The sequence below is a fragment of the Littorina saxatilis genome, linkage group LG3 (genome assembly GCF_037325665.1).
Source record: "Littorina saxatilis isolate snail1 linkage group LG3, US_GU_Lsax_2.0, whole genome shotgun sequence".
In the NCBI taxonomy this organism is placed as follows: Eukaryota; Metazoa; Mollusca; class Gastropoda; order Littorinimorpha; family Littorinidae; genus Littorina; species Littorina saxatilis.
The window spans coordinates 70,124,249-70,139,275 of NC_090247.1; the positions used below are offsets into that span (position 1 = coordinate 70,124,249).

At 45.0% G+C, this 15,027-nt stretch overlaps 2 protein-coding genes across 2 annotated transcripts in view; both read right to left on the minus strand.

Moving 5' to 3' along the window:
* Window positions 1-270: 270 nt before the first annotated feature.
* Window positions 271-13,159, minus strand: LOC138961299 (transmembrane protein 45B-like). Its single transcript, XM_070332900.1, has 4 exons — window positions 12,853-13,159; window positions 10,161-10,443; window positions 8,690-9,136; window positions 271-820 (listed from the first exon to the last, which is right to left on the minus strand). The coding sequence occupies exons 1-4, from the start codon at window positions 13,088-13,090 to the stop codon at window positions 271-273; spliced, it is 1,518 nt and encodes a 505-aa protein (XP_070189001.1). The 5' UTR covers window positions 13,091-13,159.
* LOC138961300 (temptin-like) overlaps window positions 13,119-15,027 on the minus strand; it is a 21,992-nt gene continuing 20,083 nt past the window's right edge. Inside the window, exon 4 of the mRNA XM_070332901.1 lies at window positions 13,119-13,159. Coding sequence (XP_070189002.1) covers window positions 13,119-13,159 — 41 coding nt within the window. The remainder of the gene's footprint in view (window positions 13,160-15,027) is intronic.

Below are 15,027 nucleotides of genomic sequence, written 5' to 3' on the forward strand. Positions count from 1 at the left end.
ACGAAAAGCATGTCAGTTTCTTGCATGTGAAGAAAATTGGTGGTGAAATTTAATAGATTTCACCCCAAAAATCGATTTCTTCGAAAACGTGTACCGAGTGGTTACGTCCCTTGAATGAGAAGGGAAACATTTTAGGATGAATCAAATTTCTAAGTTAAATAAAACAAAAATTGGTTGGACAAATTTGGCCCCATTAATGTAAGGTACCCAAGGTCGCTCATCAGTACTATCGAAGGGTGGTTTTTTTTCATTTTTTTTTCATTGTGGAGTTTATACAAGATCAACGAGGCCGAGAATCGTAATATGACGGCGGGGCCAAGATGACGGCGGGGCCAAGATGACGGCGGGGCCACGATGACGGCGGGGCCAAGATGACGGCGGGGTCAAGATGACGGCGGGGTCAAGATGACGGCGGGGGCCAAGATGACGGCGGGGGCCAAGATGACGGCGGGGGCCAAGATGACGGCGGGGCCAAGATGACGGCGGGGCCAAGATGACGGCGGGGCCAAAATGACGGCGGGGCCAAGATGACGGCGGGGCCAAGATGACGGCGGGGCCAAGATGACGGCGGGGCCAAGATGACGGCGGGGTCAAGATGACGGCGGGGGCCAAGATGACGGCGGGGGCCAAGATGACGGCGGGGGCCAAGATGACGGCGGGGGCCAAGATGACGGCGGGGCCAAGATGACGGCGGGGCCAAGATGACGGCGGGGCCACGATGACGGCGGGGCCAAGATGACGGCGGACGGCGGGGCCAAGATGACGGCGGGGCCAAGATGACGGCGGGGCCAAGATGACGTCACACCGGGAAGGAGTGTGCCTTCAAGGCTTTCACATCGGATGAGAGCATCGTCCCACTTGAAAACACACCCATAAACGTCCTCAGCTGGAGGGGGGGGGGAGGGGGCGGTAGCTCAGTTGGTAGATTACTGGACTTGTGATCGGAAGGTCGCAGATTCGAATTCGGGCCGGGACGGACACGGGTCGACTGTGCGTGCAGACCCAGAGACGGAAGCCATGTCCCACCCCCGTGTCACCACAGTGGCACGTAAAAGACCTCGGTCATTCTGCCATAAGTGCAGATGGCTGATGCCACCTAAACACGCATACACTTGTGTATCTCGTCAAAAGCCGTGAGGGCGTAAAACTCGAATCATATAACCCATATCTTGTCCTTAAGAGGCGAAATATTTAGCCTGTAGGACATAAAGCATTCTCTCTTTCCTTTCCTCAGCTGGCTCGTCGGCCGGACTATACGACTGGTCAGCGCGAGAGAGAGTGACCGGTTTCTGGTAAACCCAGGATTCGTACTCACAACGAAATACCGGTTTGAAAAAAATCGTTTGCGCAATCACTTCTCTCGTGTGCAGTAATAAACAAAGCCTACACAAACATGCGTTGAAGACGGTTTCTGAATGGTTGGAAGAGAACATCTTGTTTGCATAAGAGTCCGAAAAATTATTTGCATATTAACAGGAAATGCAGATATAAATACGAGACGACTGAAAGTTGAGTCAACATCACCTGTGCAACGTTAAAATGCAATTGGTATGAACTTGATTCCGACGAAAAGGCGGCCAAATAATGCAGATACCGTAGATAAGATGTAATTAAAATAATTAAAATAAACATTATTTAGACCAACACACTGTAAAAGCAAAACGATCTATAATGGTAAACCTTTTTTGGGTGAAAATAAGCTGTTTTCGTTTTGCGTCAGCTGTTTTCCTTTGTGAGATCCATATATACAGTATAGGTGCATGTGCAAATAACGAAGTGCGTCCCGGTTGGCAACACATTCCCGGATACCCGTGTTACAATAAACATTGCATCAGAGACTAATTGCATTCTCTTCCACTTGTGTACATAACCTTTACATTAAACAGTGTGCGCCGATTCCGTGGCAAGACTCTGACCACTAGAATTGTGCGGACTTATATATCCTTGACCACCGGAAGAATGCAGTTAAAAATATCTATAAAAAAAATAAAAAAATTAAAGTCATTACATACACAGTCAAGAGTCATAGAGCTTGCTGCCGCGCGAGCCGAGAAAATGTTCCCTCTTTATCTTCACTGCATGCGCTGGCTGCAAAACCACTCCGCGCGGAGGTGTTTCCAGACACATCGTACGTAGGGTGATACAAGGTAATACAAACAAGGAACTTAGTCGATAAATATCGACAGGGGGCCGACAAATGGTTTAAATGGGAAATGTGTGTATATGGGTGTGGGTTTGAAACAAACAAACAAACCAACCCATGTGAACCCCGGGCCGCAGGCCTTCGATGTAGTGATTGAAAAAAAAGGATGTTCTCAAATGGTTCAATTCTCATTTGGTCTGATTCTCAAATGGTACCGGTATACTCCCCCCCCCCCCCCCCTGGCCGCAGGCCTAGGAGTAAAATTTTATAGACACTGACCTTCTTCCCAGGGGTCATTGACCCAGTTTTAGCTATGAGAGGTGGTTCGCCCAGAGGCTGTAGAGTATACTGGGGCGGTCTCTTTGATGTCTTGAGAGGAAACTTGGCCAGGGTAGTACATGCACCAGAACTGGTGGACACCAAGGACAAACATGAAATCGAAGCAGTTTGCTTTCAGAGGGAACGGTCGTCAGCAACTCAAACTTCTCTGTTTTCTTTTTTTTTTAAATCTGACTTTCTTTGTGGCCCCCTGACTCCGTCCCCCTCCCTCTGTAAGGACCCCCCCTCCACAAGGACCGATTTTTGTCAACATTTTAAAGGTCGCTAGAGAGGGGTTCCACTGTATGACCTAACCGCTACTGGCAGACGGCCTCAATCTTCACGCGCAAAGACGAGATTAATAGGTGCTCGGTTTTGGTATTTTGAATTACATTACATTAAACCTTTGTTGGGTTTCATGGTCATGGCAACAGCCATAATAATATTACATGATGTATAATATCATATTTCAGCATATGTGAATTACATGTCATCATACTAAACTGTCATACATTTTTATTCCTACATTATTCTGATTGATCACAACCAAACCTACTATCATTGGACACATCCAAATGCAAGCGCCTGTTCTTGACAATTTAGATCAGTGCAATTTCCTGGGTCGGGCTTTGCCACAGACACTCACGGTTTGGCCTGTAGGTAAAATGTACAATGTATTTTCTGATTTGTGCACAAAAGCTTTTTTTCTTTTTTTCTTTTTTTTAACATAACAATGTTTAATGTCACTGTATGTTTAAAAGACCATGGTCATATTTGTAAAAAAAAATGTTAAATTAGAAAATAAATAACATTTTGGTTCATGATTTTTCCTACACCTGTGCTAAAAATAAGAAATAAAAATGTCGGGTATATAAGTCACTCAAATACAGCTAGGTATGAATGGCTCGGTTTGAGTTTGTTGCAGTTGACCCTGCACAAAGCGACATATCATGTTTTTGTTGAACAATTTTGACGTCACCCCTCCCATAGGGTGACGTATTTCACAACTTCCTGTGTTACACAAACTCTGTGATGACCAATTTTGACGTCACCCCTCCCATAGGGTGACGGATTTCACAACTTTCTACAGATGAACAATTTTGACGTCACCCCTCCCATAGGGTGACGGATGTCACAACTTCCTGTGTACACAAACTGATGACGTATTTCACAACAAAATGGCGCTGCCCATGGTCAACCTCGAAACTATCCGTATAGAATGGGGGCGTCCTCGCCCCCATAATCAGACAAAAACTGAGAAAATGGTCTCCAGGGGATGCAATCATCTTGCTGCAATCAAATGGTCAATATACAGCGGTTGTTTCCCTTGTCAGAGTATTGATTTTTCATGATAGCAAAAAACGTACCTGATACGTATTGTGGCAATCACGGGGTGCTCAAACAACAGTCCTTCTCGTGTAAGCGATCGTGAGCACCGACACAGATCTGTCCAAGCTTTTTAAATACAATAAGAGCATCTTTTTATCGTGGTGGTGGTGGGGAGGGGGGGGGGGGGGGGGGTTGAGTGGGACTTTGATGTGTGATTTTTATTTTTTTCTATATTTTTATCTGCATTATTTTAGTCATTCATGAGTGGGTGGGTGGAGGGGATGGGCTAGTTCTAACTATGCATTAGATTATAAAATTGTATTCTGTGTAGACCCTTCCACCAGCATCTTAGACCACTCTTTGTACTTTTTCTTTTAATAGATGATTGTCATTTGTTTTACCTCATGTCTGCCCTGCGTGTGATGGTGTGATCGTGACTGCTGTAGTGTGGGCGTGTGTGTGTTGGTGTGTATGTCAGTGAATGTGTGGGCGTGTGTGTGTGTGTGTCAGTGTGTGTGTGGGTGTGTGTGTGGGCGTGATTTTACCAACACTACGCTAAATTCCTTGTGCTTAAAATGTTTTTTTAATGTCACTTGGCTCAATAAATACTGTATTCTGTATTCTGTATTCTGTATTAAATACAATAAGAGCATATTTTTAAATACAATAAGAGCATCTTTTTAAATACAATAAGAGCATCGTTTTACATTAGATAAAAGCATCCTTTTACAAGGTCTAAGAGCGTCCTTTTACACGAGCTAGGAGTATCGTTTTACACGAGCTAGGAGTATCGTTTTACACGAGCTAGGATTATCGTTTTACACGAGCTAGGAGTATCGTTTTACACGAGCTAGGAGTATCGTTTTACACGAGCTAGGATTATCGTTTTACACGAGCTAGGAGTATCGTTTTACACGAGCTAGGATTATCGTTTTACATGAGCTAGGAGTATCGTTTTACACGAGCTAGGAGTATCGTTTTACACGAGCTAGGAGTATCGTTTTACACGAGCTAGGAGTATCGTTTTACACGAGCTAGGAGTATCGTTTTACACGAGCTAGGAGTATCGTTTTACACGAGCTAGGAGTATCGTTTTACACGAGCTAGGAGTATCGTTTTACACGAGCTAGGATTATCGTTTTGCATGAGATGAGAGCATCCATACTCTTGAACACATACCAAATATCAACAGTCTGGCCGCTAAATGTACAGAGCGCTATTTTTTAAATGAATTGATTTTGCAGAGAGGCACAGGTGCCATTGATTTTAAGAAAATACAAGAAATTCCTCCGAGGTAGGAAAAACACCCCCGTCCTGACCATTCTCACTGCCACCAACTGAGAAGGTTATTTCCCTTTGACCATTAATATGTCCCTCTATAAGTCCTTGTAGAATCTTAATCCACCAATAACTCCCTAACCGTGTGTTTGACTGGTCCCAATTTTTGTAAGGACCGTCTCAGGAATGTATAGAACCTGTTCACCAAGTTTGGTGACGATCGGTCCGTTCATTCTTGAGATCTATATGCGAACACAAACACACAAACACACAAACAAACAAACAAACAAACAAACACATCGACCGAATCCTATACACACCCCTATACCGGGGGTGTAATTACTGTGAAAACAATCCACTGTGCATAGAGAGTGTTGGGGCAGTACTTAGGTTTTCGATATTTTGTCCAAATAAAAGGATGCTGTGCTCCCGTGTAAACGCTGGGCAGATCTGTGGTGGTCATTATGATCGCTTACAAGAACACAAATACTGTATTGTTTGTCTTTACAAAAGAGAAATGTTACACAACAAGGATGATACCGTTGAACCAGTCTATATATAACGACCACTCAACGAAAAGAGGTCCATCTTTTCTGACAGGAGGTCGTTATGAAAAGGTGAAGTGTTCAGTTGAACCCGCCCTAGCGACTACCTCTCAAAGGCAACCCACTGCCAACAAGGACCTTCCCGAGGATCCCATACAGGTTTTTTCTTATTTGTAAATCAACTTTCCAGAGCGACCACCTGTCAATAACGACCACTTTTTGTCGGTTTCTTGGGTGGTCGTTATAGGCAGGTTTGAATGTACAAGGAAAATCTCGTCGGTAATCCTTTGGCGTGGTCGCAATGGGGAGGTGGTTGTTATTTAGAGGTGGTCGCCAGGACGGGTTCAACTATACCTTTAAATGCTTATGGAAGAATGGACGGACTGAGAAAGAGTATAGCTAGATGAATGCGAAAAAAAAATGAGACACAGATGTTGGATAATTCCTACTGAGCGAGTCGAGCCAGCACAGCACTAGAGATGAGCCAACGACAGAATCCTTTATTTGAGTCGTGTTATACATTTTTATGATCCCAGGATACGTAAACTGAGGTGGTTGCGAAAGCCTATATGTGATACGGCTTTAGAACGTTAGTCTCAATACTCTCAGGGCTCCCCACGGACGCCCCTCCTAGTGCGTCCCGGGACCCCCACTTTCACTTTTTAGAGGGTCCATGAGGGTCCTGAGGGTCCAAAAGCCGAAAGGTCCCAGTGTACTTATAAAACATTAATGGTAATTAATTAATTAATTAATTAATTAAGTAACGAGTAAAGGAAATTTAGTATATATAATATATATGAAGTCTTATATCGCGCGCTTATCTCCAGACTCGGACTCAAGGCGCAGGGATCTATTTATGCCGTGTGAGATGGAATTTTTTTTTTTTACACAATACATCACGCATTCACATCGACCAGCAGATCGCAGCCATTTCGGCGCATATCCTACTTTTCACGGCCTATTATTCCAAGTCACACGGGTATTTTGGTGGACATTTTTTATCTATGCCTATACAAATTTGCCAGGAAAGACCCTTTTGTCAATCGTGGGATCTTTAACGTGCACACCCCAATGTAGTGTACACGAAGGGACCTCGGTTTTTCGTCTCATCCGAAAGACTAGCACTTGAACCCACCACCTAGGTTAGGAAAGGGGGGAGAAAATTGCTAACGCCCTGACCCAGGGTCGAACTCGCAACCTCTCGCTTCCGAGCGCAAGTGCGTTACCACTCGGCCACCCAGTCCATAGTGCGTCCCAGGACCCGCTCTTTTAAAGTCTAGTGCGTCCCGGGACCCCCTCCATACATTTCTTGTCCGTGTTCTCGGCCTCTAGTGCGTATAGAACGCAGGGACGCGCACTATGTGTTTTTTTTTAATTTCTCATACTAATATTTCTCCAAAGCTCGGTTACTCTTCCAGCTATCATAAATAAAATCACATGTTTGATTGATATTTGAATCCTAAGAGATTAAAGGTAATATAGATGGGCTTTGATTTGGCGGAGAGTAAGCTATAGTGTCAGGATTAGATTTGAAATTACGCTCTGGTCAAACGAGAACGAAAGAATAACCCCGATGAATGGCTGAAATGGAAGCATTGAAGATAAAGAATTGAACATCTTCAAAATACCACATGTGTATAGACAGATGATCTGAAACTAAAATACTTTTGCTGGAGAAATCACCTTCTTCTCATGTGCAAACATTTCTATTTTCACTTACAACAAAAATGTAAAGGGGGGGGGGGGGGAGGGGGGCAACAGACAAAAACATACATACACGTGAACGTATCTGTATGACAAGTTCCACATCGAAAACAACAAAAGTTAATTTTTTATTACATTTAGTCAAGTTTTGACTAAATGTTTTAACATAGAGGGGGAATCGAGACGAGGGACGTGGTGTGTGTGTGTGTGTGTGTGTGTGTGTGTGTGTGTGTGTCTGTGTCTGTGTATGTGTGTGTGTCTGTGCGTGTGTGTGTGTGTAGAGCGATTCAGACCAAACTACTGGACCGATCTTTATGAAATTTTACATGAGAGTTCCTGGGAATGATATCCCCGGACGTTTTTTTCTTTTTTTCGATAAATACCTTTGATGACGTCATATCCGGCTTTTTGTAAAAGTTGAGGCGGCACTGTCACACCCTCATTTTTCAATCAAATTGATTGAAATTTTGGCCAAGCAATCTTCGACGAAGGCCGGACTTCGGTATTGCATTTCAGCTTGGTAACCTCTACGTATCATGTATGTATCCTTTCTTGAAACACTTGATATTGGCATTATCGTAACTTGCTCAAATGGGCTTCAAACTCTCTGGCGTTGTTATTATCACAGCAACTCCGTCATAAGACAGTGTAAGTGAGGATGTAATCCAACAATCCGTACGATCATGTTCTTTCTGCGAACACGTTTGCAACTTGCGAGTTTTACTGTTGTCACTCCCTAAGAGTGTAAGACAGTCAATGAAGAGCGAAAGAAATGACGCAAAATCCACGAAATCACATCTTCTCTGGAAGGGGCCCAAGGACTGTTATGCCGGGGTGGAAGTAGAGATAAGCGCCTACTTCCCAAGAAATGCTCCATATGGCTTCGTGTCTCCAAACACCTCTGACAGTCAAATCCAGCTCCTTGCCTTCACGTGGCGGGCCCTGTCTTCGACAAACAGGAGAAGGGATGCAGGCGGGTCACTGGCGCATTAAAACCAGCTGCTTCGGGCAGATGGGGCTCGTTAACCTTGGATGGTCGCTCATCTAGGAGAAGGACAACTCCGATCTCAAAACCCGCACTGCCTTGTGTGCGCCTTGGGAAAGGCAAAGGCTACGAGAAGGAAAACTTCGACGTCAAACCCGGGTAGAGTGGACTCGACAGCCCAGCAAGGCAGCTACTCTTGGGGAGGAGGCAACCCTGAGTAAGAACCTCAACCACCGAAGACGGAAGACAGCAGCCAACTTGGCGTGGGGAGAAAATCGGCTGTCTACGCTTCCACGATAATATGGCCGTGCAATTATCCTTGACATCGAACGCAGAAGAAGAAGAAGAATCTTCTCTGGAAACGTGTACGAGCTTCACTGTCGTCACTTCCTCACAGGGGCTTGGAACTCTATATCACTGTTGTTGTCGTCATCACGAATCACGTGCCCCCCTCCGTTTTTCCTCCTTTTTCCACCCCCCTCCCCCTCCACCTCCTCCTCCATGTCTCTAAACACCACCACCCCGTTGCCCGTCAAAGACTCCGATTCTTCAGAACTCGCCAAGCTCTTCAACGACAAGTTGTTCAGGTTGGAGTATTGAACCTTGTTTCTATGGCAACAGGCCACGACGACGCCGACGACGATGGCGATGGCGATGTTGGCGGCCACGTGCCACGAGAAGCTGACGACGGCCAGCATGAGAGAGCGGTGGTTCTCCGGGTCCCAGGGCTGTGCCCCGGGCATCGGGTTGTAGAGGATGATACCCAGTGCCCAGAACCACGTGCCCTGGATCATGGTCATCACGGCGCGCAGCATGGGCAGCAACGCTGTCTTTCTGGGGATGGAGAAAAAGGCCAGTGTTGTTAATTATGGACGTTTTCATTTAGTTGTTATTTCATTTTCGTAACTTTATTGTCCAATTACTGGAAAATTCGGGTCGCTTCCTCCCAGTGGAAAGCTAGCTGTAACAGAGTCGCGCTACCCAGGTGTGTGCGTGCTTAGGTGTAACCAGCCACCTGTACTTCTGGCCGAATGACCGAGGTCTTTTACGTGCCACTGTGGTGACACGGGGTGGAATATGGAAACTGTCTCTGAATCTTCACATAAAGTTGTCCCGTGTCCGTCCCGACCCAGATTTGAACCCGTGACCGAAGGATCACAAGTCTAGTGCTCCGACAACTGAGCTACGGGGCGAAGGATAGTCAGGACAGAAATAAGTGTTGTTTTTAGTTGGGCTGTCTTAAAATCAAACCCATTTGCGCCCCCTCCCTTTCCTCTCCCTCCCACTGTCGATGAATACGTTCTTAAAGGGATAACTTCGTCCACAAAGAGTACCTAACTTACAAAAACGAAATGAGCATTGAGGGAGCAGAAAAAACTGCCAGATTTGAAAACTGGTTTCTAGCTGACCATGAAAGGTCAACGCTAACTTTCAAACCCGTCATACTTGATGGGATTTTTTTTTCTTTTTTTTTTAATCCTAATAGACAATGTTCAAAAATAACTCTGTCGAGTTTGTATGGCTTTCTATTGTTTCCATTGAAACACTGAGGCAAGCCTACAAAGTCCCGAGTAGCTTAGTATATATTATATCCATACATTGATTGTTAAATAAAACAATACAGTGTTCTAGATGATCGAACGTGTAACAAAGACCTCTAGTACGCGTACGTGTAAATATTGCGTCACCCGTGACTCACTTTTTTTCTCCAATGTTCCAAATGCATGCGTTGTTTTGCTCCCACCAAGACTGCATATATTGACAGACGCGTGACGTACGTAAAAACTAGATTTGATGACGTCACCCGTACACGTGCTGAAACGTTCCACATCTAGATCTGTCTATTGTTAAAACCAACCTGTAGGCAGCCTCCAGCATCACCACGAGGGCAGAGAATGCGATGACGTAGAGCAGCAAGGTGTGGATCAGCACGTCCAGCTCGTTTCGCCCGAACAAATGGAACTTGAAGAGTACACCTTCTACCAGCAGCGCGATGGCCACGCCCATGTAGTCTGTCCCCTCCGGAGCCAAGCCCTTCATGGCCAGCAGGTCGAAGACGCCGCTGAGCGCAAAGAAGAAGTACATGGTGATGTGCTGGGCGTTGCCAATGGAATCGAAGCGATGACTAACGTGGTTGGTCCCTGTTGGGAGAAAAGAGGTAGGATTTAGTCATCGGACCGTCGTTTTGCAGGGCTGGACTTAGTGTATGAGAGGGAAGGGCTCCCAACATCAGGCAGTGTATGAGAGGGAAGGGCTCCCAACATCAGGCAGTGTATGAGAGGGAAGGGCTCCCAACATGAGGCAGTGTATGAGAGGGAAGGGCTCCCAACACATGAGGCAGTGTATGAGAGGGAAGGGCTCCCAACATCAAGCAGTGTATGAGAGGGAAGGGCTCCCAACATCAGGCAGTGTATGAGAGGGAAGGGCTCCCAACATCAGGCAGTGTATGAGAGGGAAGGGCTCCCAACATCAGGCAGTGTATGAGAGGGAAGGGCTCCCAACATCAGGCAGTGTATGAGAGGGAAGGGCTCCCAACATCAGGCAGTGGGTATAGAGGCTGTCCAGACAGGTGGTCGTTTACATCGCCATAGATATGTCCAAAACACAGAGAGAAAAAAAAGTAAATTTTAAGGGGCTTATTGTCCGTCAGGTCTTAATTGCCTATATTGGACATGAATTGGTTTATACGATTCGAGTTTTACGCCCTCACGGCTTTTTGATGTATGCGTGTTTAGGTGGTATCAGCCATCTGCACTTATGGTAGAATGACCAAGATCTTTAACGTGCCGTTGTGGGGACACGGGGGGTGGGAGATGGATACCGTCTCTGGGTCTGCACATAAAGTTGACCCGTGTCCCTCCCGGCCCGGATTCGAACCAGCGACCTCTCGATCACAAGTCCAGTGCTCTACCACCTGAGCTACCCGGGCCCCCCAAAACACAGACTGTTCTACATGGGCTTTTATTTCAAACTAACACTCCCCGCCTATCCTCTCCACCCCTTTCTTCGCCTACCCCAAAACATGTTTATGAGGGTATTAACATTACACTACTTGTAACCAAGATTGAAATAAAACGAGGACGTGCAGCTGGTTTGGCTCAGCCTGAGTAGGGCTCCCCATAGCGCGCGTCCCTGCGTCTTACACGCACTAGAAGCCGAAAACACGCACTAGAAAAATGTTTTGGGTGTCCCGGGAGGCACTAAACCTTAAAAGAGCGGGTCCCGGGACGCAGTCGACTTCCTTTATCGTGCGTACCGTAGATACCATGTTCAGACTGCAACTGTCAGCTATTGCGAACCTGAGGTACATAAAGGTTTTTATACTGTATACGTCTCGTGCAAGCACCACTCATATTTGAACATTTTGAAATCTTATTCTGACATAATGTTTACCGATTGTTGGATTGTCATGTCAACCTAGAATATTTCAATGAAAAAAACACTTAACAGCACACTATGCGTGACCACAATGTTTTATAAGTACACAGGGACTTTTCGACTTGTGGACCCTTGGGACTCCCTAAAATTCTGCAGTGGGGGTCCATGGACCCTCTAAAAATCAAAAGTGGGGGTCCCGGGACGCACTAGGAGGGGCGTCCGTGGGGAGCCCTGTTTGTCCAAACTTTTACATAAACACAGACTGTTCTACAAACTAACACTTTCCGCCTATCCTCTCCAACTCTTTCTTCGCCTACCCCAAAACATGTTTATGAGGGTATTAACATTACACTACTTGTAAACAAGATTGAAATAAAACGAGGCCGTGAAGCTGGTTTGGCTCAGCTAATAACAATCTCATTCTGCTTTCTGTACAGAGAAGTGATCATGTTAAAATGAAAAACACGCTGAAACAGGAAAAAACATGACTATCTCCTGAAATTACCCCGTGAACGTAACGTCGTATACCAACAGAAGAGTGATCTTGCATTGTACTTGTCAAGCTCTTTGAGCTATATTTGGGACCTCCGTGGTAGAAACGCTATTTATCCAACAAACCCATGTAACTTAACCAAATCTTCAAACGTGTGTATATCACGCAAATGAGGTCGGGTCAAACCTAAGCTTGGCAGGGACATTAAAAGTAATTTTCCACTCCTCATGATGACAACATTATCGAGACAAACTGTATTGTGAAAACACTGTTGCTTTTTCGTGTGCAAAACTTTTGAGAACTTACACGTGTCTATCATTCTTATTATGGCGTCTTTTTACACTCTATTTCGCTTTTGACTTCAAAGAGTTCACATTTGAAGAGAGGTTCATGAAAATGCTTCTTCAAGGGACACAAGTTTGCAGTAGAAGGCAACCAAGTAGCGCAGAACGTTGAATACTACCTGGTTTTCTGTGTAATACCAGTTCTTTTACACGAGCTATTTTTCAAGTATTGAAAAGCTCGCTTATGCTTGCATTTCCATGTCTACTCGTGTAAACCTGGTATCCCGCAGAAAGCCATGTATTATTCTCTATAATTGTTTTAAACTTCTTGAAATTCATTCATTATGACGACAATCTCCCAACGGAGCTAAATCAGGCGACTACCGAAAACATACCTCCAATGATCTCCACGACGATACCACATCCACTTAGCACCATCTTCACGAACGGTTCGACGGTCACTTCGCGCATGCGCGGCCCCGAGCAGCACGTGACCGGATACAGCAAGGTGGACCGGAAGCGCTGGCGGGTCTGACGACACAGGAAGTGACGTCGCATAACCTGGATGAGCCACCAGAGCCCGAAGAGGAAGAAGAAAGACCCGGGCACAGCATGGCCAATGAAACTTCCCATGGTGTTGCGGTGGTTGTAGTCGCTAATGTCAACTCTTCATGGGCGAGTGAGTGCAAGCCAAGCAGCGACCTGAAACCAAACAAATGTAAGAAGGTTACACGAGTGTCAGGGATGTTTCTAGAATTAATTTCTGTCGGCACATTTGCCAAAATGGACGCACAAAAATGTTGACAATTGTGGGTAGATTTGCCGAGATGACAGCAACATTGCCGAAGTAGAGCCGAATGATACCCGGCTTCACCGGGAAGAAGTAGAGCCAAATACCCGGCTTCGCCGAGAAGAAGTAGAGGAATACCCGGCTTCGCCGGGATGAAAGCGTTGTGGACAGTGACCTTCTAAAAATAGTAACGGGAATATCCGGCTTCGCCGGGATGAAAGCGTTGTGGACAGTGACCTTCTAAAAATAGTAACGGGAATATGGATTAACGCCACACGAAGGAAGGGAGATAAACGCGCAAAACACTGGAGAAGATAAGGAAGAGTTACTGGGAATGGATGTAGTGGATCTACAGAAAAACCAAAATCGGTTCAGCGCTGTGCGCTGAGAGCACGTGTTGAAAATTCTCATCGACCAGGTTGTGTCCGGGGTATACCTGAATATGCCCACCAAATTTGAAGCAGATCCATCGAGAACTTTGGCCGTGCATCGCGAACACACACACACACACACACACACACACACACACACACACACACACACACACACACACACACACACACACACACACACACACACACAAGTCGTATATATATATAGATAGATAGATGAAGGTGAATTCTCTGGTTGTTTAAGTTGGAGCTACACATAGCTTGGTGAACATGTGGAGACAAGTCTCACTGTATATTCACTGAGTGGCAAAGATAGGCTTGTGTATTGTTGTATGAATAGCACAATTCTGGGTAAAATGCAATATGCTTCAGGCAGTTATGCTTATCATATTGAATAAATTGATGAGTAGGTTATGCTCATTGTGGGAAGATAGTGGTTTTGCTGATCATCATTGAGATTGATCTGAATTAAACAAATTGTGCTTTCTAACCTATGTAAAACTACAACATCGGAATTAATGGCGTTTAATACAGTTCTAGTGACTTATTTCCAACATCAGGATGGACAGTTTTGATGTGAATCACTAAAAGCTTGTGTGTAAAATAACCACATTGTCTTGCGATACCAACTGAACAATCAGTATTGTTTTATTTCCTACATTGTGTTGTGTTTTTCAAGTACCATGTTCTAAACTTTGTTGCTTATTATTGTACTCTTGTTTCCGAGTCACCGTTTTCCTCCTATCATCTTCTAGTTTTGGTTTTGTGCTGAGCTATTAGACTGCCTCGTTGTTCTCGTTTCGGTAGTCTCCCCTTCTTCATAAACCCATATTCTTTATCTGCATCTTTGTTGCGTCTGGTCAACTTATAACGTAAATGTCATTAAATTGAAAAAAAGAAGAATCACTTGTTTTCAGACTTGTAATTTCGGCTGTGTATTTATCGTGTGTCCGAAAGATCTCACCCCGAACCCAACCTATACCCACTTAATTATGCACATGACGTGACAGGTTACAGGCCAAGGACACAAAACACAAGTCATGCTACTTACAGACTGTATCCACGCGACCACGACACGGGTAATACGACAAAAAGCGTACGATAGTATAAGAAGCCAACTTTCACCTTTTCCCTCCGAATCACGGAAGCTAGCTAGCTTCCTGTAGTTTGCAATCAATAATGTTGTAGGTATACATGCACTTTGCTTGGATGTCCTTCTCTGTGATTCGCTAGCATTTCCTCTCGATTGTTCAATGCGAAAGATGAGATGTTCGATACAAATTAAGCGTGGTAGGTACGTTTATTTCAAGCGCTGTGATGTTTCAGTGCTTATCTGTGATGATGCAGATTTGTATTACGTGTAACGTAAGATGTGTATGTGTATGTGT

Excerpts from the sequence above, each read along its gene's own strand:
- LOC138961299 (XM_070332900.1), bottom strand. The coding sequence starts at position 13,090 with ATGGGAAGTTTCATTGGCCATGCTGTGCCCGGGTCTTTCTTCTTCCTC. Across the intron at positions 9,137-10,160 it reads ATGCTGGAGGCTGCCTACAG|AAAGACAGCGTTGCTGCCCA; the intron begins GTTGGTTTTAAC and ends CTCCATCCCCAG. Across the intron at positions 821-8,689 it reads TTCCAAGCCCCTGTGAGGAA|GCACACTCCTTCCCGGTGTG; the intron begins GTGACGACAGTG and ends AAAGCCTTGAAG.